General features: G+C 38.5%; 1 protein-coding gene across 1 annotated transcript; it reads right to left on the bottom strand.

The window, feature by feature from the left end:
* Positions 1 to 10,054: 10,054 nt before the first annotated feature.
* Positions 10,055 to 26,536, bottom strand: LOC101685494 (proteasome maturation protein). The gene is made up of 6 exons (XM_004774823.3): positions 26,429 to 26,536; positions 23,788 to 23,885; positions 21,666 to 21,726; positions 18,507 to 18,608; positions 14,687 to 14,780; positions 10,055 to 10,223 (listed from the first exon to the last, which is right to left on the bottom strand). Exons 1-6 carry the CDS (start codon positions 26,429 to 26,431, stop codon positions 10,156 to 10,158), a joined length of 426 nt encoding a protein of 141 aa, XP_004774880.1. The 5' UTR covers positions 26,432 to 26,536; the 3' UTR covers positions 10,055 to 10,155.
* Between the last annotated feature and the right edge of the window lie 784 nt (positions 26,537 to 27,320).

Raw genomic sequence — 27,320 nt, 5'->3', positions numbered from 1 at the left:
TTTCGCCAAAAAAGACACAAAATGGCCAACAGACACATGAAAAAGTGCTCAACATCGCTTGGCACCAGGGAGATACAAATCAAAACCACAATAAGAGACCACCTCACACCAATCAGAATGGCCAAAATTAACAGGTCAGAAAACAACAAATGTTGTTGAGGATCCAGAGAAAGGGGAACCCTCTTCCACTGTTGGTGGGAAGGCAAGCTGGTGTAGCCACTCTGGAAAACAACATGGAGGCTCCTCAAAAAGTTGAAAATAGAGCTACCTTATGACCCAGCAATTAGTCTACTGGGTATTTACCCCAAAGATATAAAAGTAGTGATCTGAGGGGGCATCAGCACCCCAATGTTTATAGCAGGAATGTCCATAATAGCCAAATTATGGAAAGAGCCCAGATATCCATCTACAGATGAATGGATACAGAAGATGTACACGTGTACACACACACACACACACCCACACACACACCACTGGAATATTACTCAGCCATCAAAAAAATGAAATCTTGCCATTTACATTGACATGGATGGAATTAGAGAGTATTGTATTGAGCCAAATAAGTCAATCAGAGAAAATAATTATCATATGGTTTCACTCACATGTGGAATCTAAGAAATAGTGCAGAGATGAAAAGAGGATGGGAGGGAAAACTGAATGGGAAGAAATCAGAGAGGGAGACAAACCACAAGAGACCATAAGAAACAAACTGACGGTTCCTAGAGAGGAGGTGCGTGGAAGGATGGACATTAAGGAGGGCATGGGATGTGATAAGCACTAGGTGTTATATGCAACTGATGAATTACTGAACTCTACATCTGAAACTAATGATGTACTATATGTTGGCTAATTGAATTTAAATTTAATCCTCTGGTTATTCAACTTCCAAAAATCCTGCTGATGAGAAGAGGGTATCCTAGGTTCAATTCTCTTTTAATGAAATGCCTGCATTATCAGAATCACCCCAAGGATTTTTTGTTGTTGTTTTTTAAATCCCTAGATATTCTGATTCAGTCCGTCTGGAGTGAGGTCTTAGAATCTATTTTAAAAATTGTGCCAGATGGGGCGCCTGGGTGGCTCGGTGGGTTAAGCTGCTGTCTTCGGCTCAGGTCATGATCTCAGGGTCCTGCGATCAAGTCCAGGCTCTCTGCTCAGCAGGGAGCCTGCTTCCTCTCTCTCTCTCTCTCTGCCTGCCTCTCTGCCTACTTGTGATCTCTCTCTGTCAAATAAATAAGTAAATAAAATCTTTAAAAGAAAAAAAAAAAATAGTGCCAGCAACTGATACACATCCAGATCTGGAAACTACTGCCCTAAATGAGTGCTGCTCAGCCCTATTCTAAATGTACATTAGAATAATTAATGTGGAATGGGCAGTAAAATAAATACAAGTAACAACCCTTTTCAGGGTCCAGTGGTTTTCAGTCTTGGCTGCCACAGAGAATCACCTAGGGAGGTTTTAATACTGCCAGTGCCCAGATCCCAGTCCAGGGCAACTAAACTGGAATTACTAGAAGTGGAGGGAAGACATCAGTATTTTTTCGAATGTTATCCATGTGATTCCAAGATGCGGCCAGGGTTGAGAATCATTGCTCTAGATGAAGGGTCAGCACACTTTTCATGTAAATGGCCAGAGAACAGAGAATAAGTATTTTAGGTTTTATGGGTTATACAGTCCATCACATTACCTACCTGCCACTGTAGCACAAAGCAACCACAGACCATACATTAATGAATGTGCATAGCTGTACTCCAGTAAACAAAATAAGCAGCCTGCTGAACTGGGCAGTCGTTTGCAGAATCTCTGTTCTAGATGGAGAACATATTCTGGTTACTGGAAACTGGACAGATATATCTTAAATATTGGCATTTGAAATCACAGAATGAATAAAATAAATATGTTATCTCTTGGTAAAGTTCTGACTCAACAGGGGCTTGAAAAAGCAGTCTCATTTGATTAGCTCAAGACAGTCCCATGATCCAGATGGATTCTGGCTGTTCTGACAGAATAAGTTTGTGGACGTACATAGCCTCAAATCATTACTTAGGGACTGCTTTCTTGGGGATGATATGTAGCTAGAATATGATCAAGATGGGACCTAGCCCAAGTGGTGTCACTGCCAAACATTTAAGGAATAAACAAAGCAATTCTACACAAGCATTTCCAGAAAACAGACGCAAGGAACACTTCCCAACTCATTTTATGAGGTCAACATTATCCTGATGCAAAACCAGACAAAGAAATTACAGAACTTCCTTGACTTATGATGGGGTTATATCCCAAGGAAGCCATCATAAGTTGAAAATACCCTAAGTGAAAAATGCATTTAATACACCTAACCTAAAATTATAGTTTAGCTTAGTCTACTTAACCATTCTCAGAACTCCTATATTAACTTAGAGTCGGACAAAATCATCTAACACAAAGCCTATTTTATAATAAAGTGTTGAATATCTCACGTAATGTATTGAATACTGTACTAAAAGTGAAAAACAGAATGGCTATCAGTGTGCTGGTTGTTTACTCTTATATTCACGTGGCTGACTGGGAGCTACTGCTGCCCTGCATGGCGACAGGATCCTACCATGTATCACTAGTCTGGGAAAACATTAAAATTCCCCAAAACCAAGTGCAGTTTCTACTGAATATGTATCCCTTTCACAATAGCGTAAAGTCAAAAAATCATTAAGTCTAACATTCTAAGCCGAGGGCTGTCTGAACATGAAAAGTGAACTATTGTTAAAAGAATAAAGAAGTCAGGTTAGGTGACAACACTTTAACACTTCCTGAAGGTAGGTCTCCATCTGGAGATTGACAAAACAGTGTGGAAGGCAGAAAGGTTTTACAGAAAAAAAAGTAAGGAATGAGGAAATAAATTGAGAGCCCAGAGTCAGCTTGGGGATTGGCTGCCTGGATATACAGCATTTCCGATCAAGCAGGGCATTTACAGAGATACATTTCAATACTACAGACTAGTATCTCCCATAAACATAAACAAAAAATTCACAACAAAATATTAACAGATCAAGCAATATATGAAAAAGATAATACATCTGACCAAGTGGAATTTATTTGGAAAATATAAGGCTGGCTCAACCTTTGAAAATCACTTAATGCACATACTAACAGACTAAAGGGAATTAAAAAAAAAAATACCCACAACTGTATCAATAGATGCAAACTTTTTAAAAATTCACAGTCCATTCATGATAAAATTTTTAAGAAACTAGGATCAAGCTGATAAGGGGCATTAAGAGTAAAAAGACTGGACGCTTCTTCCATAAGATTGGGAATAAGGCAAGGATATCTATCAATTTTATGTAAATTATACCTCAATAACCTTAAATTAAAAAGCCTAAATTGATACCTTGAAGCCGGCACTAATATATGTTTGACGCCCTTGGTAAAGATATCATTCATTACCTAGCTTATCTTGGGAAAGCCAGTTAGGTAGCCAGTGAACAGAGAATTTACATAAGGAAACCAAAAAATCCAAAGTTTCTGTCTCTCAAAGTATTTGACTTCCTCCCTCTATACCAGCTGTTCTCAGAGTGTGGTCCCTGGATTAGCAACATCACCAACACCTAAGAATTTGTTAGAGATGCAAATTCTCAGGCTTCAACTCAAACCTCCTGAATAACAAGCTCTGGTAGGGGGAGGGGGGCTCAATCTGTGTTTTTAAAAGCCCACCCATGATCCTGATGCACAGAACGTTTGAGAACCACTGTTCTACACGATACTAAGGACCTCTGGCATCTCAGCTTTATTTAGTGTGGCCTGTGTTTAATCCAATTTTGCAAAGTATTAAAACTACATCTATCTTCTTGAGTTAAATGTATCTAAAATGACCTTGTATAAGGGGATCATACTGATATTCAAAAAACACATTCGAAAATCCATTCTTTCACCTGTTCTGGAAATTTCCGAAGATGTAAATTAACAGTCTCTCTCGGGAATTCTTCCTACATGTTAGATTTCTTCGGATTTGGCCTCCAGGGGGCATGCTGGGCTCTTAACCGTAGATATGGGTTTGGGAATAGAATGCCATAGAGTGCTGTGGCAAGAGTAATTGTTTTTTTCTGGTAAACGGACACCCTCAGGTGAAAATTTCTTAAAAAAAGAAACACCCTCCTTCTAAGTGAAGAAATTGCTTCCTTCCTCAATCATATACCCACTAAATTCTCAGGGTCCTAATCTGTGCTCCAATTTTCATACACCTGATCCTGAAAGGCAGTGATTTCAACAGCTGTGCTAATTCTGGAGCCTCAGATTTGTTTTGGCTAAGTACTATACCTATAAGAAATGGCATTCTTTAGGCTTCTGTATGTTTTGCTATGTGGATTTGAAATTGTTACTTACTTACTCCAAACTTTCCAATACTGCCAGAAGCTGCCACTCCGCCATCCTTTTTCACATTCTTGTTGCCTAGAACCTTGCTGTAAATTGGGCATATGATTTCATGTGGCCAGACAGCATAGCTATTTTACAACTGCCAGCTGAAGATAGCTAGATTTCCCACCTAGATTCACTGCCTAATATAGCTTGGATAACCAATTCCTACTTCCCACAATTCTCTGAGGATGTGTTCCCCGTAACTTCAACTATCTGATGTCTATTACTCATTCAGAGATTCTGACCAGAAGCAACAAAATGTACTGTTTATCGTAAGCACATTGGATTCACTGGCATGCCAGCACAGGCTCACAGCTTCAATAAAAAGCCAAAGAACAGGTAAGAAGGCAATCAGGAGCCAAAGAAAGCTACAGAGATAAAGCAACAGCAACACAGCAGTAATCAAGCAGCACAAAAGGGCACTGCTTCTGCCAGGGATGACTCACCTCACCGTCTTCTCCTCATGCCCTTGAGGAGTCCAAGTCCAAGAAAGGAGTTTGACTGGGCGACTCAGGTCACATACCTGGTCCACAGGGCACCAGGAGCAGAAAGGCATGCCCTCTTAGAATCTAGAGAAGGAGGCGCATGCAGGACCTTCCTCAAGACAATGCGCAGTGGAGGAAAGGTAATTCACCTCAATAACTGGGATATACAGAACTAATGAATTGTTGAACACTACATCAGAAGCTAATGATGTACTATATGCTGGCTAACTGAACATAATTTAAAAAAAATAAACAAAAACAAACACACACACACAAAGACCTCAGAGTGTTCAGAAAGTGAGTGTGAATAGACAAATGAATTCTACAAAATGGAAGATGAAATAAAGGGTATTGGAATGCGGAATAAAGCAAGCCTTGCCTATCTTTCCTCAAAGCTAAACCGTTACAGAATATTTAAAAAACAAACCAAGAAAGTCACCTTATTTTCAAAATGGCTAAAAAAACAAAGAAAGTGTTATTTTTCCTGTCTATCCTGTATCATATAAATCTACTCCTAGGTAACCAAATGGTAGATGGCAGTAAGTTTCCTTCTAAGTAAATATTTTGGCTAAAAAAGCGAAGAAGGAATGACAGATTTAGAATCACCATTTTGCAATCCCTAATAAAGAAATGGATGTATGCACTGGGCATGGCTGCCCTTGTGTGTCCGGATCTCGTGACTTTCTCATGTGATCAGGCAAAACATCAGTAGTATCAAGTTCAGCAATGTTTCTTTCCCCTTGTAACTAACATATTTCTTTGATCATAACTTCTTTGATAACTATGATTACGGTAACTCTGATAACTAAAGTATCTTAAGTCTATTCAATACCCTATGAAATAACAAATTAGGAATGCTAAAAATTACATCAAGTACTATAATCCCCATGTAACTTTCTTTTCAAATTAAAGGTCTGTGTATTCATCAAAATGGTTAGGTTTAGGGGCACCTGGGTGGCAGTTGGTTAAGTGTCTGACTCTTGATTTTGGCTCAGGTTGTGAACTTGGGGTCCTGAGACTGAGCCCCACACAGGGCTCTGTGCCAAGTGCAGAGTCTGCTAAAGTTTCTCTTCCCTCTCCCTCTGCCCCTCCCCACCTCGTGCACTCTCTCTAAAATAAATAAAAATCTTTTTTTTTTTAAGATTTTATTTATTCTTTTGACAGAGAGAGAGAGATCAAAAGTCGGCAGAGAGGCAGGCAGAGAGGGGGGAAGCAGGCTCCTTGCTGAGCAGAGAGCCCGATGCAGGGCTTGATCCCAGGACCCTGAGACCACGACCTGAGGCTTAACCCACTGAGTCACCCAAGCACCCCAATAAATAAAATCTTTTTTAAAAATGGTTCCATTTAGGGCATCAGAGTAATGACAGATAGGGGTTATAAACCTTTGGAATCTCCTCCATAAAGACAGAAAGATAAATGGAGGGAAACTTGGTTTTAGAAAAACTTGTCAGTCCATAAATCTAGACGAAATAATGACACCAGATTAAGTAATTGAGGCAAAGATTTTTCACAGATGCTCAAACCCTGGATGAGAGGTTCTTAGGGAACAATATACACAATGTCCCAAATTACTATTTCACTGATTATTTATTAATTGTAAAAAGGAAAACTGTACTCATACAATAGAAAGTTCTGGCAGCCACCACCTGTTAACCAAGCGATCATACTGAACAACAGCAATCGATGAGACAACCTAACATTTTATGGCTCCTGATGTGATGCAGTTTTAAGTACCTATCACTACCTTTGTAGACTGCTTCTATTATAGACTGAATCTATACAGAAGAAAATAAGGCAATCTGATAATACGCGAATCTCCATGATTACGTTGGATGTTTGTATTATTTGTTCAGTTTTTCTCTAAGTTTGAAAGTTTTCAAAATAAAAAGCTGGTGAGAATATAAGTTATGTTTGTAACATTTCCATATAAATACAGAAAACAACAACAAAAAAAGGGTGGTGTAAGTCTTGAGTTGAAATCAATCCATCTTTCCAAAAGTAAAAAAAGCCCAGGCAGAGTTGAACCAGAATTCTGCCTGGTCCTTCAATGACCCAGAGCCATATCCTCTGTGACCTCTATTTTGTCACAGAGATGAACAATATAGCTTTTTCCTGTCTCCGCTAGGTCAAGACACTGAAAAGAAGCAAAAACACAAAGTACAACTGACAAAGCACGTCTACCAGCTCCAGAAATAAATTCGAGATCTGGAAGCAAACTCTAAATTTTCAAAACTTGATTTATCTTTAAAAGAAAAAACATGTTAAAGTTTCTTTTACTTTTTCAATCAGGAAATAAAACAAACCCTGCTGAAATCTGATTCAAAAACTAATGAATGGTATTTCATATTCTTTAATATGACTTTAAGGATCTACAATAAAATAAACGAAGTATAGGTTTAAGTAAGCATTTATTGCACATGAAGGAATCTAAATTTGTTTTGAAATCATGAGCTAAATTCTAAGTTTCATTAAGTGTCACACCATTTTTGTTTTCTTTTCATTGAAATAGCAAGTCAAAATTTAGTTAATATATACTTGGATTTTATGTGTTTGATAAAAAAATTTAACCAATTATAAATTCCAGTGGAAGATTATACACAACATAGTGTTTTTCAAAAATAATCTACTTCTTCAGATCATATTTAACATTCTTGAAATGTCTGCACTCAAAGGAATAACAAAATACAGGGAAGCTCTGGGTTATACTTATGTGTACTCCTGAAAGAGGCTTAACACTCAATGTAAAAGACAAAATTAGGAAAAATGGTCACCCTTTCATCTTTATTTTGTACAAATGGTAGGAATGAAAAGGTCTGTTCATAGTGAAAGCTATCCCACAGTGTGTATGCCAAACAGTGCTTACTTTTTTGCCAGCTCCCAAACACTTCCAGACAATAAAATCTACAAATTCCTTTATTCTCATACATACTGGAAGGATTAATACAGAATTAGATTGCATCCTCATTAGGTATGTTTCTATCCTTTAGTGTGAATTTTGTCATTTTAATCTTAATAAAATGAATTTTAACCAGCCACCAATCTATGAAGTTCCTCATGAACCGAAAGCTGTTTTGCATTCAAAACAGAAACAAGGAAAATAGTAAACTAATTCTTCAATAAAACCACAGCATCTAAAAGAAAAAAAAATGCCTAGAGTCTGACACCTAGGCAAGTAACTCAGATCTGTAGCTCTTACAAAGGAACCCAAATAACACCAACTTCAAGCACACAAAGACTGAAGAGATTAAGAAATAGCAAACTTTTCAGCATAGAAATTAGCAGATGCTAATGACTATTGCTAATATAGAGGCAAAAGCAAGCAAAGAAGAAAGCAAGCATTAAGAATCAAAGGTTCTGAGGCCTGGAAAGCTTTTCAAAAGTACACTTCCTGGGATCCACCCCAGACCACTCCTGTTGGAATTTCCAGGATTCAGACCCAATACCAAAATTTTTTCATAAGACTCCCAGGTGATTTTTTATGAATCCAGCGGTAAAGGTCACTGGTATAAATACAAAGAAGGTATAAAAGAGAAAAAGGAAAGAAAAAGCAAAAAGACCTTCAGAAAGCACTAATCACAATTACCAACTTCTGTTTAAAGGACCAGCTTTTCCATTTAAAGCATGCTCATTAATTTCACAGTACCCTCTACTTATCAGGAAGGATACGTAGTATTCTTAAAACTATGGTACAGGAGAAATTTCCCACTTTATTGATTAGTTGAAAGAATAGATCTGGAAGCAATTAGTGAACCTTCATTACTTAGTTTCTCATAACAAGTGTAAAATGGTTTGGCAAATACTGTAGTAGCAAAAATGTTTTAAACTTAATCTCAGGGGCGCCTGGGTGGCTCAGTGGGTTAAGCCGCTGCCTTCGGCTCAGGTCCTGGGATTGAGTCCCGCATCGGGCTCTCTGCTCTGCCGGGAGCCTGCTTCCTCCTCTCCCTCTCTCTGCCTGCCTGTCTGCCTGCTTGTGATCTCTGTCAAATAAATAAATAAAATCTTTAAAAAAAAAAACACAAAACCTTAATCTCAATACTTAGAACCAATTTTTAAAAATGTGTCATATGATTTATCTCAAGGTTTGTCATCCTTGACACTACTGACATTTGGAAGCAAATGATTTTTGGTTGCACAGAGCAAACTCTGAATATTCAGTAATAAATTTCTTGACATAGAAGACTGTTTCAATATAAATTATGAGTTTCTAAAATGATCTTCCTTTAGTACTTTTGTTACATGGCCATTAACTCTGTCTTTTCTGTTGTAGAATATTTTGCAGCATCCCTGGCCTCTACTAATGTGAGTAGCAGCCCTTCTTCAAAGTTGTGAAAACCAAAAACATCCCTACATATTGTTAGATGTCCCCCACCAACCCCCAAAAGGGGAGGGGCAATATGGCCTTCAGCTGCAAATCACTGAACTACCCAATTCAGATGTTCCCAAAAAATTGATAATCAAAAGATATTTTTTAATTAGTGAAAGAGGACTCACTTACTAATTAAATCTAAAATTCATGATTTTTGTATACCAGGTTCATAAAGAATATCTCATGAGAAACAGAGTGAAGATTTATTTTTAAACAATAATGGAATTTGTGTGTACAAGAATATTCTAATTTTCTTCAATCTAACCATCTTGTGATATATAAATCTATGCAGTACAACAGCTTAATCACTGGTTGCTTTAATTTTTCACTTTAAAGATAAGACTAAATCAAAACCTTTGAACTTAGTATACTTTTCAACCTGAAAGAACCAAAGAATAGCTACAATTTTAAAAGCCACAATAAATCCAATATTATTCTGATGAGTATCAATAGGCTATACTGAAACAAGGTGAAATATAAATATCTTACTTTGTACTTAATTTGAAGTGTTGCCACTGAAATCAATTACAGATGTTTATTCTGAAAGATGCTACTATGAAGGTTGCAGACTCAAATGCTGATAATGGTTCTTCAAAATTAAATTTATGGAACACCCAGAAAACAAGCTGCATTGGAACCTGTAGACAGTTTTAAAATACTCTTTTCCAACAATTTTTTAAAGACACAGAAGGCTGTTGTTTTCTGTAATTGGGAGTTTTAAAATCATCTCCCTTTAGTGCTTTCCATTGTCACATGGCCATAAACCAAAGACCAAATAATTTCAAATGATCACAGATAATATTTAGACAAAAATTCACGTGTCAGTACTTTTAATGTTGTGTACATCAAGTTATAGTAAAAAGATGACTATAAACAACATGCAGCCCCTCTATTTTCATGAACAGCACAACACATTACAATAAACCGAGTTTATATTCCACCATCAAGTGTGGTTCTCCCATTAGTTCACTTTGTGACGGGTCTGAAAACAAACAAAAACAAACATATTAAAGATTCTCAAAAAAAAGATAAATTCAATGATACTACCCACATGAAAATCTAGAACAGGCAAAACTGACAGAAAAGAGACTAGTGGCTGCCTAGTGGGGTCAAAGGTAGGGAAGTGACTGCAAAGGGACCAAGGAAACTTTCTGGGGTGATAAGCATTTTATATCTTTACTGGGGGAACACTTACACAGCAGTACACATTTGCTAATATTCACAGAACCGTACACTTAAAATGAGTACATTCTATTATACGTCAATTATATCTCAATACAGTTGTTAAAAAAAAAAAGCCAGATTGAAAAAATTCTCCTTTTTCAAAATTCAAGCCTTCCAGTGGCTTCCCAGATGACTCTAGGAAACAATCTGTAATTAAAAGATTGAGCAAGTCTCTTAATCTAGTTTGCAAAAACATTTTATTTCTATTGTTTTGTGCTCTGTTACATATTATATACACATACACAAACATAAATCAGAATTCAAGACCAAGAAAATCTTTAAAATCTTCACTATCCTGCTTTTATTTTTTATTTTTTTTTTTTAAAGATTTTATTTATTTATTTGACAGAGAGAAATTACAAGTACACTGAGAGGCAGGCAGAGAGAGAGAGAAGGAAGCAGGCTCCCTGCTGAGCAGAGAGCCCGATGCGGGACTCGATCCCAGGACCCTGAGATCATGACCTGAGCCGAAGGCAGCGGCTTAACCCACTGAGCCACCCAGGCGCCCGACTATCCTGTTTTTAGAGAGCAATCAGAAAAAGTCTTATTCTAACTGAACAGTACACATAAGGGAGCTTTTAAAATTAATGGCAACAGTAAGCTTCCAAAAAACAAACAAAGCCTTTTCCTGTTTCTGCCCCCTATTCGGATAAAAACCCAATGAACTATAAAATTAGTTTGTAAAAATAAATAACCATCCATATTAAAAATTACAGGTCTGGATGATTCCTCACTGATCTCCTCAGAGACTAGATTCTTATGTCACACCAGTTCAGCAATCTATACACTCACTCTCTACACTCATCACACATCAAAGTAGCCTCAGCAACAACTACCGCTGCTATCCTCATTAATAGCAGAGTAACTGCTATATAAAAGGCATTCAACATCTAAACTTATTTTAAAAAAATGTCTCTACCATGAGTACAAAGAATAGGCAAAGATGTTTGCTTATAGCACTGTTTTGTGTTAAGTGAAAACAGACGGGCACCTGAGTGGCTCAGTTGGTTGAGCGTCCAATTCTTGATCCAGTTCAGGTCATGACCTCAGGGTCATGAGTCTGAGCCCTGAGTCAGTCTCCGCACAGAGCCTGCTTAAGATTCTTTCCCTCTCCCTCCCCCAACCCCACTCACACACACCTCTTTCAAAAATTAAATTTAAAAAAATAAAAGTGAAAAAAGCGTCCAGCAATAAATGCACTGATGTATCATACATACTTTAAGATATACACAGTACACCAGTCGTGTTAAAAAAAAAAAAAAAAACCACTTAGCAATGCCGAATATTTCTGACTATATATATTAGTATAAAAACACACAGAAAAAAGTCTGGAAGGAAATATACTAAATGAAAACAGCAAGTAACTGAAGAATAGGAAAGAGAAATGGGTGTGGGGGGAATCACGGAAGACCCGAGTTTCAGATGTAATGTTTTAAAGTGTTAAACAATACATTAATTTTTACGACAACTTTCTTTTAAACTCTACTTTAAGCTCTGACTTTAATGACGTGCATACTTATTAAATAAATCACTTTCACCAGAAAACAACATACCACATGAGCAAGGTAATGGCCTGTGGTTCCAGCACCTGCTCTGCTACTACCTTGCTGTGAGAGACTGACAGGGAGGACTGAGCCTCTCCATCAGTCTGTTTAACCACCTTAAAGTGAGGGAACTCAAGTAAACAGAAGACCCCTTCCAGCATTAAACGTCTAGTTTTGATTTTACTATTGTCCCTTCTCCTCCTTATAAAATGTGCAGATTTTTCTTGGTCAAGTACTTCCCTGATGAGTAAGCAAAACCCTATCACTTCCAACACTTACCTCAAAACCCTGCAGCCATATGGGCCTTCTTAACACACTCTTGTGTGTGTTGGGAGACAATTCTCTATGGGTCTCTCAAAATTCTCTTAGATACACTGCCTGCCTTTGTTCTAGACTCTCTCTCCAAAGTTGCTTCTAAAGTGAACACCCTCAGAAGACAAAGATCATGACTTTTCTGGAGCACAGAACAGAAAGACTTAATGCCTATTATAAAAGATTCAGATGTCCTGATCTGGGGGCTCCTCTACCTGTAATAAAATACACCATATATGTGGTATCACCTGACCCTCTTCTTGCTACTCTTTGGGAGCTGGAGCTGAGGGAACCAACAGGAAAGCTGATACCCCAGCTACTGCTGCTGCTGTGAGGAATAAACTGTCCTTTGACTCTAGGAGTCTTGTCTTCTGCCAGGATCTATGAAACCAAGGCAAGCTAACCAGTTAGCTTATAGATAAGAAAACATCTTAAAACCCTTCAGAGTTCGGGTGCCTGGGTGGCTCAGTGGGATAAGCCGCTGCCTTCGGCTCAGGTCATGATCTCAGGGTCCTGGGATCGAGTCCCGCATTGAGCTCTCTGTTCAGCAGGGGCCTGCTTCCTTCCCTTCCCCTCTCTCTGCCTGCCTCTCTGCCTGCTGTGATCTCTTTCTGTCAAATAAATAAATAAAATCTTTAAAAAAAAAAAAAAAAAACCCTTCAGAGTTCTTCAGCTGTTCTCTCAGGTTACAGACCTTTAACATATGGATTGCTTCTTCTGCCTAAAATAGTCTTCCCTTTACTTTCTGATTAACTAATTCACACATTTTTAGGAAATCAAGTTATCTGTCATATTCACAGAAGTGCCTGTCTCTCCCATCCAACAATAAACTATACCATTATCCCTTTTTATTCCTAGAATTTATCAAAATTCGTAATTATATGTTTGCATTTATCTGTTTAGTGTTTACCTCCCCACGTAGAAAGCACAGTTTGTCTTGTCACGATTGTATATTTAGAGCTTAGTCCAGTGCCTGACACATAATAAATGCTTGACTGAGTAAATACTTAACAAGCACCTCTCGCTTTCTTTATACAAAATTGCACGAGTTGATTTTTAAATGAATGTATTTTTGTAACTAATTTAAAGACAAAAATATAGTGACAAGAACTATCACCTTGGTAATTTAAAATGAAGTGTGAGTTCAATGTAAAAAGTTTAGGAAATCCAGATTTCCCTGCATTCAAAAAGCTCCCTCAGGAACGATTTTCAAAGAGGAGGCTTCCCAGACTTCTGCCGTATCTAAGCATTTCCTTACCGGACACCAGCAGCCAAGCAAAGCTACTATAATTTAATCCTGTTGGGTTTTTCTGTTTCTCCTGAACTGCTGGGGCATAATGAACAGATGCAATACTTAACAGAGTTATATTTGTTTATCTTCCCCAGAACCAGAAAAAACAGAGGATGCTGTTTGGATTGTTCGTACTTAAAAAGTATTTATCTCATACATAATAAGGTTTTTGTTTTTTTTTTTTTAACAGACAGAGATCACAAGCAGGAAGAGAGGCAGGCAGAGAGAGAAGGAAGAGAGCAGAGAGCTGAGCAGAGAGCCCAACGTGGGGCTCCATCCCAAAACCCTGGGATCATGACCTGAGCCGAAAGCAGAGGCTTTAACCCACAGAGCCACCCAGGCGCCCCTCTCATATATAATAAAATTATTCAAGGAATTTTGTTAAAAATGACAGATTCTGGGTGCCTGGGTGGCTCAGGGGGTTAAGCCTCTGTCTTCGGCTCAGGTCATGGTCTCAGGGTCCTAGGATCGAGCCCCGCATCGGGCTATCTGCTCTGCGGGGAGTCTGCTTCCCCCTCTCTCTCTGCCTGCCTCTCTGCCTACTTGTGATCTCTCTCTCTGTGTCATATAAATAAATAAAATCTTTTTTAAAAAAAAAATTTAAAAAAAAAAAAAAGACAGATTCTTCTTTCCTGTTCACCAGCTACAGAAGCACAAAAACTCTCTGAGGGGAGTTATTTTTTAAAGAAAACGTTTCTGACTTTTTCTAGTCATTTTAAAAACTCATCATATCCCATAAATATTTTGAATACTGAAACAAAAATCATTGTTTAAGCTATCCTTGTAATACTAAATTAGATTTACACATCAGACTATAATTGCAGGACATGAAATGAAGGACTATCATCAACTGACTGTAATGACTACAACCTTGAAACTCCATAAATTTCTCCTTTAAAACCAGTTAAAGAACAGTTATTACCATTAAATATTGTCTTACAGCAATGAATAAACATAAGCGAATCAATCCAATGAGCTATAAGTTCCATAAGGATGAGGATGCTACAGGTTTTGTTTGTTTCCATTGCCTTGTACGTTATTAGGACTCCATAAAAGGTGCTGAATGACACTTACCATTAAGAATATCTTCAAATCCAATAGTCTCATCATTACCTCTCAAAATATCCAGTGAAAGGTTTGAGCTTGGAAGAAATGGAAGACGCTGAACCTTCACAAAAAATATGAAAGGGCAAAATAAGAGAAAACCAAGGGGAGAAAGAAAACAATATATAATCTAATTTCATCCTCCTCATTCTTTACGTGTAAAATTCACAAAGCTACAAATAAAACACCAACATAACCAGTGGCAAAAACACCAATTCATATTTTAGACCCAAATCAATTTTTTAAAATTCCTTAAAACTTTATTCCAAATATATAAAGACACTGAAAATTAGTTTATTAACACTTAATAATCCCATCGACTTTGCATATATTTTGGGACTTGGCTTCTGTCCCAAGAAAACCACAGTATACACGTGATGAAATGCAAAACCCCAGATCTAACATCATATCTATTTCATAATAAAAGTGGGATAATCAAACTCCTGAAGAAATTCCAACTCGGTAAGAGCATTATTCTACTTAGTAAACTGATCACTTCACTTTGTATGTTGTTTTGTATTGCTCATTATAAAAAATGTAAGTTAGGATCCTTAAAACAGTTTGGCTAACCAGAAAGGAAGACCAAAGACACCTGTGGGGCCTTTAAAAAACACAATACCATCCTGAACTAGCGTTATTTACCTTTCTCAAGAGTTAAATATAAAGAGAGCAGACTGAAATGTAAGTACACAGTGAAGCAAGCACGGGCTGCAGAGTCAGAGACCTGGAATCAAACTGTTCTACTACTTACAATACTAGTTACCTGATCTGTCTCACCGTCAGCTTCCTCACCTGTGAAACAGGGTAATACCATCTTCCTCTCAAACATGCCAGATGATATGGTGTAAAGGATGTTTATAGTATAGTCACTGGCATATACTTGGTATTCAATCAACTTTTATATAGCCAAACCAAATTTTCAGTTTGTGTGTTGTTAGTTGTCTAGCAGTCATAATCAGAAACAATGCAGATTACTTTGGATATTGACAAAAGAATGCCAAGAGTAATAGGTGGTCCATACTACCGGATACTAGTATTTTAAAATAATCATAACTCTGAAATCTAAGGGTGCTGTTAAGATAATTTCCCCCAAGAAGATATATCCAGACTAAATATATTTTTAATTACTAATGGCCTATAGTGTTTGGGATGAAAAAAATTCTCCAGGTTGTCAAAATTAGAAAAATATACCTATTACTTAAAATATACATATGTTTTTATTTATATTTACTTATAAATAAATATATATATATCTTTCTTTCTTTCTTTAAAAGGAAAGTAGGGATGACAGAGGAAGAAACAAAAATGGAGCTTTTAAGTTAATCCAAAGAGTAAGGGCCTGGCAGGTACAGTTTGATCAGATATAGCCCTGAGAAAGGACCAAAAGCAGGGATGAGCAGACAACTATTATACATCCCCATAAGCAAGAACTGCAGTAGTACAGGGATAAGAGGGAAAAGGGAGGGAGCAGAATTTTGGGCAAAGATTTCTGAATTAAATGGGATTAAAATGTTAGGGCTGATATATAAGCCATATGTAGCTGGAATGTGAACAGCAGGAAAATCAAAGCGAAGCTAGCGAATCTGTGCCATGTTTGTGTTATTTCAATCTTCAGAAGAACCCTAATAACACACACTGTTGTTATGGTTAACTCCATCTCACATTAAAAACAAACAAATGGGGGCACCTGGGTGGCTCAGTGGGTTTAAGCCTCTGCCTTCGGCTCAGGTCATGATCTCAGGGTCCTGGGATCAAGCCCCAAATCAGGCTCTCTGCTCAGCCAGGGAGCCTAATTCCTCCTCTCTCTCTCTGCCTGTCTCTCTGCCTACTTATGATCTCTGCCAAATAAATAAAATCTTAAAACAAACAAACAAACAAAAAACAACAAACAAACAAATGATCTGAGGCTCAGAAAGGTCTCTAACTTATTTAAGTTCTTAAGAGTAGTAGATGGTGGAGCCAAGATTCACATCTAGATTATTCTGACTTAGAGCCAGACACGCTCTTTTAGAACTTGATCATTGGAAAAAAGTCTTGAAATAGCTTCTTCAATGACTTAGCTAACATAGTTGATGGCACTAGTAGAATTTACTGAAAAAGACACAGTAGTAGGAAGAACATTTATAAAAGCCAAAAGGTGAGAGAAAAACTGAATCAGGACATGCAAGTAGTTTTAGGAGGCTATGAAGTATGGTGGAGAACAAGGAGAGGCCAGTTCATGGACAAAGCCATGTTAAGGAGCTGAGTTTTAATTTAAGGGCAAAGTGAGGGGAGTGACATGGTCAAATCTGTATTTTAAAAAGATTATTGTGACTAGAGCATGTACAATGGTGGGAGGACAGCAGTGATTCAGACAAAACACAGTAGGCAATCAAAACCAATGTAGTAGCAGTGGTGAGAATATGTAATTGACTAGATGGTGGGAGGTATGGGTGGAGGGTAGGGATGTAGTGCAGGGTGAGATAACCACAGCTCATGCTCCAATCTCTGCCTTAGGAAGCGACCTATTCATACATGACACATGTGAGTATGTGAGAAATAGGGAGTTGTTCTGTACTTAGACATGTTTACAGCTCATGAGAATTAAAACTTGGGGGTCATCGGGGCGCCTGGGTGGCTCAGAGGGTTAAAGCCACTGTCTTCGGCTCAGGTCATGATCTCAGGGTCCTGGGATCGAGCCCCACATGGGGCTCTCTGCTCAGCAGGGAGCCTGCTTTCTTTCCTCTCTGTCTGCCTGCCTCTCTGCCTACTTGTGATCTCTGTCTGTCACATAAATAAATAAAATCTTTAAAAAAATAATAAAAATAAAAATAAAAACTTGGGGGTCATCAACATATAAATGATACTTGAAGTTATAGGTATAGACAGGAAATAACAGGATGAAAATAGGACTAGAGATGGGAACTAAAAGAACAGAATTTCAGGGTACAGAAAAAAGCAAAAGGAATCTATGTGGCAACACCAGAGAACAAGGTTTCAGAGATAAAGACAATATCAGCAAAGTGTGGTGTCCTAAAAGCCAAGGGAAGGAGTCACTGGTGTAACATACCACAGGGAGATCAAACAAAAGGGCATACAGATATCCACATTGTTTAGGAGCAGCTTCACTGCTTTGATGGGAGCCAGAAACCAGTGGGTTGAGTGAAATAGTAGGTAAAGGAGTGTACAAATGGAGGCAACTTTAAGGCGCTCAACCTGCAAAAGCACACTTAGTGAGAGAAAAGGTGCTATAAAGGGACTGACAGAAATTTTGTTTTAAGAGACAAAAAAGATTAGAATGAATGTAAACACTGCTGATGAGTCTGAGCAAAGTAGAGAAAGAGGATAAAGCTATCAGCTATAGGAGGATCCATGAAAAGGGAGTTCCCTGACCTAGTGTGAGATGACGGAATCCAAAGCACAGGTCAAGGCAGGTCTTACACGCTTGGAAGGACATTTTTGAAGATCTTATTCCTGAGCAACAGGTGCACTCGGCTACATACAAACTGCCTACATATAAACGTACAACCACATGCATATTCCTAGAGGTATTTCAAATTCAATGTAGCCCTCCCAAAAAGAGAAAACCATGAAAGTAGATGCAGAGAAGTTTTGGCACAGAGCTCATAATCTGAAGTTTTCCACATAATGTCTTCTTTATTCTCTATAAAGTAGAAATCGAGGTCATATCCTGAAAAGGAGCAAAGTAGAATGGATTGCAGAGAAGGTAAGGGTTATGGGGCAAGTCCTAGAGAAGAATCCTTCCAATCCACAGCAACACACATGTCATAAGTGATATCCATCAACTCACCTGCTGCACTGCCTTGAATTCCATTTGCAATTTTAGTGGAGCAAACAGACCCTGGATGTTTCTTAGTGTAGAAAAATTCATTTTATCTTGGTTGAGCTGAAACTACGAAGGCAAACAATGTAATTTCAAATGTTACACGCAACATTCTGCTTTCCAAACAGCACAAATACGTATGTAGCACAACACTTTAAGAATTTTAATATCCATAACTGAAATTAAAACTAAGTTCTTTTATTAATTTTGTCAATAAATTTTAGAACATAAATGTCTGTTTTATCCAGCGTGCACGTGTACTTCACCAATGTAAAATTATCACTTAAAATTTGGATTTAGAGAAGTGATAAATGTTCTGTAAGGAATGTTTTTCACATTGAAAAAAACATATTTACAAAATATTTCAGTGTTTTTTATTAGAATTACCACAAAACTGTAAAACAAAGGAAAGGTATAAATGAGAAACAGTTACACACAAGTGACAAAAACAGTGAATTTCTAAGTATGCAAGTATGTAATTCAAAAGATTTCACAAAGGAAATAGTCTAACCCATGATACCACCCTGTTAATTAAGTACAATGTTTAAACTCCACTTGGGGTAATAGATTCCCAGGTGGCAGGGAAACCCAAAACTCTAGAGTTTGTCCAGTTTGTATTGGGTGCTAATAAGCAATTTTTTTCCCTAGAATCATACTTCTACTAAACACTAATATTACTTCTAAAAAACTGATTGTAATCTAATGTACTTTAGGCAAAATGAATCAACTTGACCCATAATCCTAATTTAGTTTCCCAAAATGGGTAGTGGATATGATTTGCAGACTACTACAAAGGTTTGTCCAAGTTAAAGTACTTACAATAAGATAAAGTGACCTCTGATCAATTTCCATTATACTACATTCTCTTGATAAGATTTTTAGGTCATGGGCATGGGGAATAATTTTGATCAAAAACCTACTGAGAGATTAGTGCCCACTTAAGACATGACCAGAGGCCATATACATTAAGTCTAAGATAAGGTACCCAGTGACATGGTTTTTAATTACTTTAGCTAGAGTATAAAATTTTAACCCTTATTATGGGTATATAATCTGAAATTCTCACTGAAGGATTTCTGTTAAATACTGAGCTATCCTCCTAAGTAAATACAGTTTTATGTAAAAAATTCTATTTTATAAACTTTGATGAATATGTCCATCTTTAAATATGATGTCAAACTATAATTATCAATCAACATGTATTTAATTATTAGCAACCACAGGCAAAATGAGGATTTAAAAAACTGATTGTAGGGGCGCCTGGGTGGTTCAGTGGGTTAAGCCTCTGCCTTCGGCTCAGGTCATGATCTTGGGGTCCTGAGATCGAGTCCCACGTCGGGCTCTCTGCTCAGCGAGGAGCCTGCCTCCCTCTCTCTCTCTCTGCCTGCCTCTCCATCTACTTGTGGTTTCTCTCTGTCAAATAAATAAATAAAATCTTTAAAAAAAAAAAAAACTGATTGTAATCTAATGTACTTTAGGCAAAATGAATCAACTTGACCCATAAACCACAAAACAGTCTGCCATGGAGGAGGTTATATAATCGAATTGGGAAGACATTACATATAGATCCGGGCTTCTCAACCCTTGGCACTGCTGACAGGGTGGGCTACACAATTATTTGTTGTGGTGGATGGGGACTGTCCTTTACATTGCAGGATGTTTAGCAGTGTCCCTGGCCTCCACCCGATTGATGCCAGGACCAAAGACCCTTCTCTCCCAATACTACTTGTGACAGTCAGACATTCTAAATGTTCCCTAGAGGAGGTAAAATCATCCCTAGCTGAGAACCACTGGTATAAATAAGGATGGTCATCTTCCATCACCATCACTACTACAGCTCCCGATCATGGAGAGCTACTGTAAGCCAGCATATGCAAGGCATGGGCTATTACTAACTCCATTTTACAGATGAGGAAATGAAGACTTAAACAGAGATTAAGGAATTTGCCCAAGTTCACTTAGCTGCTCAGTATGGTGTCAAGAATCTAAACTTACATAGCTCAATTACACAACCCATGCCAAAGGACTTATAATAGTTAATAAGTGGCACAGAATTTCAAGAGGCTGCCATTAGCTGATTAAGTGATTAAGGAGACTACACAGAAGCAGCTGATGTAAACTGAGTCTCAAATGATCTATGTAATTTTTAAATTCTTCATCATCATTTGGGCCAGTGTCACTCTGATTTGTCAATGTCTCTCTTAAAATGTATTGCTCAGAACTGAATCAATATTCCAAATCTAATGGCCAGGCTAATACTTGAGAAAGTGAGAATGTAATCTCCCTTGATTTGAGCCCCATCTTCCTGAGTAGTAAGATACCTCTTTCTTCCTGCTCTGAACGTGTATTTATAAAGTCTCTGTCTTTAGAACATGTATACAGGATATATCCTCTTCAGGGGTGACCCTTCCCTATCTATTAACCTGGTTAATACTGGTCCACAGCTATTCAAATGTCTACTCCTCTACAAAGACTCCCAGCAGCCCTCTGCACAGGTGGCTGCTCCATCTTGGTCCTCTATACCATTTTATGAAGCCCCTAGCCACTGCTTGTCCTCCCATTAAATTTTCAGCCCCTCAAGGATGGGGATTATGTCACACTCATCTGTGTACCTACTGTGCCTAGCAAGAGAATACGACCCTCAGTAACTTGGAGATGCAGGGCTTGAGAAAGAGGTCAAGGCTAGAGATTGGACTGGCAGTCAATAGCAAAAATGGCAGAGGAAAATTATAAAGGAAAACAGGGTCATCAAATGAGGAAATATGAGAGGAATGGAAAGGGGGATTGGTCTTGAGAAATGTCCATACAGGGGCATATTGACTGGCTCAGTTGGTAGAGCATGGGACTCTAAATCTCAAGGTCTTGAGTTTAAGCCCCATGTTGGGAGTAGGGCCTAGTTAAAATAGTCCATAAAAAAGACTAAAGAAGAATGTAGAAAAAAAGCTTTAGTGAAGCAGTTTAATGATAATTCAAAGCCTGCTCTACAAGGATATTGAAAGTAAGTCCTCATATTCTTCATGGTCAAATGCTCAACATTAAAATTATCTTAATAAATGAAACTATGTATTACTAAAAGTATATTCTTCTACTAGAGGATAAAAATAGAAACATGGATAACATACTTACATTTTTTTCTGATAATTCAAGAGGATGACTGGGCAAAAGTTCATTTTTCACACAAGGTAGGCTGAAAAAAAATATTTAAAAGCGAGATTATAAATCACTCAACTGCATCTATCAACAGGTATAACTGGTATATCAACAGGTATAAAGGAATGGCAAAAGGGAGTTTTTAGGAACAATGACACTTCTGTATCTTGATTATAGTAATGGTTGCAGGGATTGATATATTTATTAAAATTCATAATACTGTGAATTATAACATAATGAATTATATAACACTTTTAAAAAGGTCAAATTTACTATATATGATAAATGTTTTAAAACATATCAATTAGGGACGCATGAGTGGCTCAGCTGATGAAGCGTCTGCCTTCAGCTCAAGTCAGGATCCCAGAGTACTGGGATCAAGTCCAGAAACAGGATCCTTGCTCAGCAGGGAGCCTGCATCTCCCTCTGCTTGTGCTCTCTCTCTGACAAATAAATAAAATCTTTGAAAAAAGCAGCAATTATAGATACTAGTGGTCAATTCAGTAAGGTGAACCCTTCGAAAAACAGTGTTAAATGATGCCCTACATCTGGAAGAAATTTAACAAACTATGTTTAAAATTACTATTATTTGATGACATGCTTCCTATATTATATAAAAAAAATCCAGTGGCACCTGGATGGCTCAGTCAGTTGAGTGTCCAACTCTTGGTTTTAGCTCAGGTCATGATCTCAGGGTCGTGGGATTGTGCCCCGCATCAGGCTCCGCACTCAGTGAGGAGTCTACTTGAGGATTTGCTCCCATCCTTTGTCCCTCCCCCCACACACATGCCCCACCCTCGAATAAATAAATTAATCTTAAAAACAACTACACCTCTTCTGTTCAGGTCTATGCATATTCAATATTTAATGTATTTTTAATAAATACATGCTGAACAGTATATTTGACATTTAATAAATACCTACTATATAAGGTCATACATTATTAGAAACAGGCCACTGGTCTTTAACACTCTAGATACATAAAGAGGACTATGCTTATTGCCAAAATGGGATTTGAGAGCTGAAAAGAACCTGCAACAATCATTCACTGCATATTGTCTTTGTACAGAACATTATCCTAGAAGCAGAATTTGAAAATGGCTGTGTTCACAGCAATCTTAAAGTCTAACCGGGAAGAAAAAGAAGCCTTTTAGGCGGAAAAAAGTAAATATATAAGAAATCATCAGAACCTGGTTACTGGCTAGTTTTATGAATTTGATTATACCATACCATAAATCAAATTATATCTCCAATTCCAAAGACTATAAACTGCATCTTTCACTAGAAAATGGAAAGACAATAATGAAGCATTAGGTCTGTCCCCAGACACCACCATTAGAATGACATTTTATTATAGTAAGACCAAAATACCTTAAAGTTACAGATAAAATTCAAAAATTCACAACAGATGTTTACAGGGGTAGGCAACCTGTCAATAAGTACCAGAAATTGAGACCTAAACATATAGAAACATGGAGGAAATCAAAGGAAGGGGTACAACTGTGTGCTGAAGCTAGAAAAGTAAAGTAACAGCAACTAACACTTACTGAGGGCTAACTAATGTCAGGTACTGTTCTAAATATTTTTCATGTATGAATTCTTTTATTTCTCAAAATGAAATTTATTACTATTAACAGCCCTATTTTACAGATATAGATATTAAGACATAGAGCAATTAAGTTACCTGCCTGAAGTCACACATCTAGTAAAGAGCAGAGCCAGAATCAAAACCCAGGCATCCTACTCCTGAGTAGGCTCTTAACTGCTGTGTTCTAGTTTCTCCCAGAGAATTACTCCAGTAGTTAATAAGGACACAAACGGCTCTCCAAGTTAGCAGTAGCAAAAAGAACAGTACCAAGTCATGCCACTGGGTAACAGCTCCTTGAAGGATGCCTTATCCAATCCTACGACTGTTAAGACTTCCTCTATTACAAAAAACATCCACTCCCACCCTCCCCACGTCTAAGGTATACTATTTGCTATGTCCCAAATTAAATATATATTTATGGTCTATCAAAATAGTTAAAGAATACTGTGAAAAAGAATTCACAGAAACATTTTATTGTAACAAAGTCAAAGTCACAATTCCCCCATATACCCTTTTCGAAGAAGATCATGACTTTCAAAAGGTCCACTTGCTGAAAGTTCAGTAACCGGAATACTGTCCTTTAACTGAGATCCAAGTCCTCTGGCATTCTACAACACAAATAAAAACACTATTAAATACAAAAAATGTTTTAAAACTCACACTTAACATCTACATAAAAAACACTGTATATGCACTAGACCAAAAAAATAAAGTCTCTGCCCTCAAAGGGCCCACAGTCCGACAATTATGATGAGCCTTTACATTATGGTAGAATGATTATACATGGCACATTAAATAATATCAAATTTGGGGGTAGGAAGGATTCCTGATTGATCTCTGAATACTGTCATACTGAAAGGCATTCCAGGAAAAAAGAATATGGGTAAAGGTACAAAAATATAAATAAACAAGCTATAAGCAGTTTAACATGACCAGCTAACTACATATCAAGTAAACCAAAGCTGGCAAAATGAAAAAAACAAAAAGGCTTAAACAATCAAAGAAATTCAGGTTTTATTCTGAAATTGAGAGAGAGCCTCTGAGGGTTATGACAGGATCAGATTTACTCTCATTGGAAAGATCCCTTGCTTAGGTTGGAATGATTAGCACAGAATGAGAATAGTCCAGGACAGACTCCTGGGAAATACAATTCCTTAATGAAGAACAAGAGAGTTGGATTAAGAACAGGCTAGCTAGAAGAAGGTGGTCACAGAAGCCAAGGGAAAAAAAGAGAGACATTCAGAAAGTATTTGGTCTTTAGAACAGGGTACTCCCTATGAAAAATCAATCTAATCAGTACATTATAAACAAAACCAAACAAGAACAAAGACTCCCAGTATATCTGGTATTGGTTTATCATCACCCTACACATCTATACCATAAAAATTTGATCACCAAATATTTATTAAACATCTACTATGTGGCAGGTACTCCGGTAGATGCTGAAGATATACACCTACCTTCCAGGGTTTAGTCTAATGAAGATAAATTAAACAAGCAAATAAATGCAATAAACATTACAACAGGTAAAACACAAAAGCTGACTTCTAATCACTTGTTGGTCAAGTACAATACTGCTGTAATTCTGCAGAAAAATGTAAAACGGCTACAGGTAGTTTGGTATCCCCTTCCACTATTCTAGGAGAAACCACTCTGAGAAAACAGCATTTTAAATTGATTTCTTAATTTATCTGTGTGTATTTTATATTGTCAGGTACTTTAGCCTGTTCAGAGTTTCTTCAATCTACCATTCTACTTCAGGATCTCACACCTGGGTAACTTTAACAGCACCTGACTGGGTCTTGCTGTGTCCAGACTTTTCCATTTCCACTTCCGCAAATCAAGGTTTTCCTAAAACGTACAATATCTACCACCAAGCTGTTACAAAACCTTTCACTGATTTGCCAATGTCTTCTTTGAAAAATAAGTCCAACATCCTTAGCCTGGAACTCAAGAACCTACAAAACAGGCCTCCCTCCAAAGAAGTCAAAGTTGATCAGGAAAAGAATCTTGAACCTAGTGCAACTGTCTCTAACCTATTATGTGACTATGATCAAGGCATACAATCTCTCTGGCCCCTTTTACTCATCCCTCCTGGTGCCTGAACTCTTTCCTCATCTAGAGTTATAGGACTGTGCCTTTCCAAATGCATCTCCTGGTACTTCCACACATAAACATTCTCCTGCTCTCAGACTGCTTTATTATAAAGCAAGAGAAGAAAAGTTTCTTCTACACACAAAGAAAAGAAAAATTCGGATTTCTGGGCTTTACTGTCATGATTTCACCCAATTTCCTTCTGCCAAATATCAGGATTGGTACCTGATGTTTCTATTAAAGCAGCAGAGAAAAACAAATCTATGAGAAGTTAAGTACCACTAGACCTCAGAGTGTTTAGAAGACCTCTTCACAATGATCAGCAGTATTTCCAACAGAAACTTTCTAGAGTTAGATGGCCTCGTATCAGAGTCAGAGGCCGCAGCCCTTTAGGAGTCTTTCCCAAGCATCCCAATTTTAAAGTTAGAAAGACAGAAAGTGGATGGTAGTGGGGAGGATGCACTAACAATACTGACAAACGGGGAGTAACCAACGTCTCGATTTTTTCCCCCTCCAACTTCTGGCATACTACAGGTTCCCCAAAATGTCTGTAAAGGTGAGAGATAAAAAGGAGACTTTATAGCTGGGTTTGTTAGCAAAGCCGTTCCGCGGCCTGGGGTGAGTGAGGAATTCGAGGGCTTTGGGCCCCCAAGGTTTGCCCCTCAGGGGGAGGGTAGTCAGTCGGCGGCGCCGCAGCACACACCACAGAACAACGCTGCACTTTCGGATTTGTCCTTGCCAGCTCGTCGCCAACTATGGGGAGAGGGCCGGGGCGTGCTGGGGGTCTCCAGGTTGAGACGGCGCACATCGAGAGAAACAAGTGAAGGAAATGAAGCCGAAGCGCTGCTCGCGGGACTGGTGCCGGAGCCCAGCCCGGGCGACAGCCGCGAAACCCCCAACCCCGTGACTCGACAGATCATGGCGCCCGAGGCCGGCCTCATCCTCCCGCCGCCGCCGCCGCCGCCACCCCGGGACGAGATAGGAGGGGGCGGCCCATTTCTCCCGGGCCAGGATCCCGAGCCCGCCGGGAACTCAGGTCGCCCAGGGTCTCACTCACCATCTTCACTTGCTCTGTGAACAGCCTCTCAGCCCCGTTACCGTCAGTCGACCCCGCCGCTCACTTCCGTTTCCGGGGTCCCCCCCCCCATCCGCCGGAAGTGCGTCCGTCCGGGCAAGGAAGGAAGGAGGGCGCGGGGCGCCGGGAGGGAGCCGCGCGGGGCCGGGGCTCCCACGCTTGAAGTCCCGAGGGACCGGGGGCCAAGGGCTCAGTAAGGGTGTGGGCTGGGTGGAAGGCGGGGTCGGGACGAGACGTGCCGGAGGGGAGGGAAGACGAGGACCTCCGCTTGATTAATAAACATCTGCCATGGGTACAGTATTTGAAGGTGGGCAATGTGCTTTGGTAGATGTGTCCCGTTATTTAATACAAAAGCTCGTTAAAGTGGGTACTACATTTTTCGTGAGGGTAAACGAAGCATAGGTGGGATGAATAATTTTCAGTCTTTGAGCTAGTAAGGCAAACGGAGAACACGAGGCTTTGCCAGTTTATTTATACAGATCATATATCAAAGACCTGCTATGTTCAAAATCCTGTCCCAAGGCCAAGAATACAGAAGTGAATGTGGCTGATGTGGTTCCTGGGCTAGAGAAGCAGCGAAGTGGTTGGGGTGGGGGGGAAGGGTGACATAGAATGAGGTATGGTTGATAATTACAGACATATATTGGGCTTTTACTTATAGCAACACAATTCTAAGTGCTTTACATGAACTATCTCCTTTAATCCCTTCAATATCTTATGAGGTATGTACCACTGTTGTCTCAATTTTATGGTCAGGGAAAGCAAGACAAAAGAGGTTAAATATACCGAAGAACCCATAATCCATTATCATAATATCACACTGTGTTGCCTTCCAAATATAATGTGATAAAATGGACTCATACTCTGTCACCGT

Source organism: Mustela putorius, unplaced genomic scaffold, assembly GCF_011764305.1.
Source record: "Mustela putorius furo isolate JIRA1106 unplaced genomic scaffold, ASM1176430v1.1 tig00003942_pilon_pilon_pilon, whole genome shotgun sequence".
Classification (NCBI taxonomy): domain Eukaryota; kingdom Metazoa; phylum Chordata; class Mammalia; order Carnivora; family Mustelidae; genus Mustela; species Mustela putorius.
Note: the sequence above shows the minus strand (reverse complement) of the source record. Positions and strands in the feature narration are given on the sequence as shown.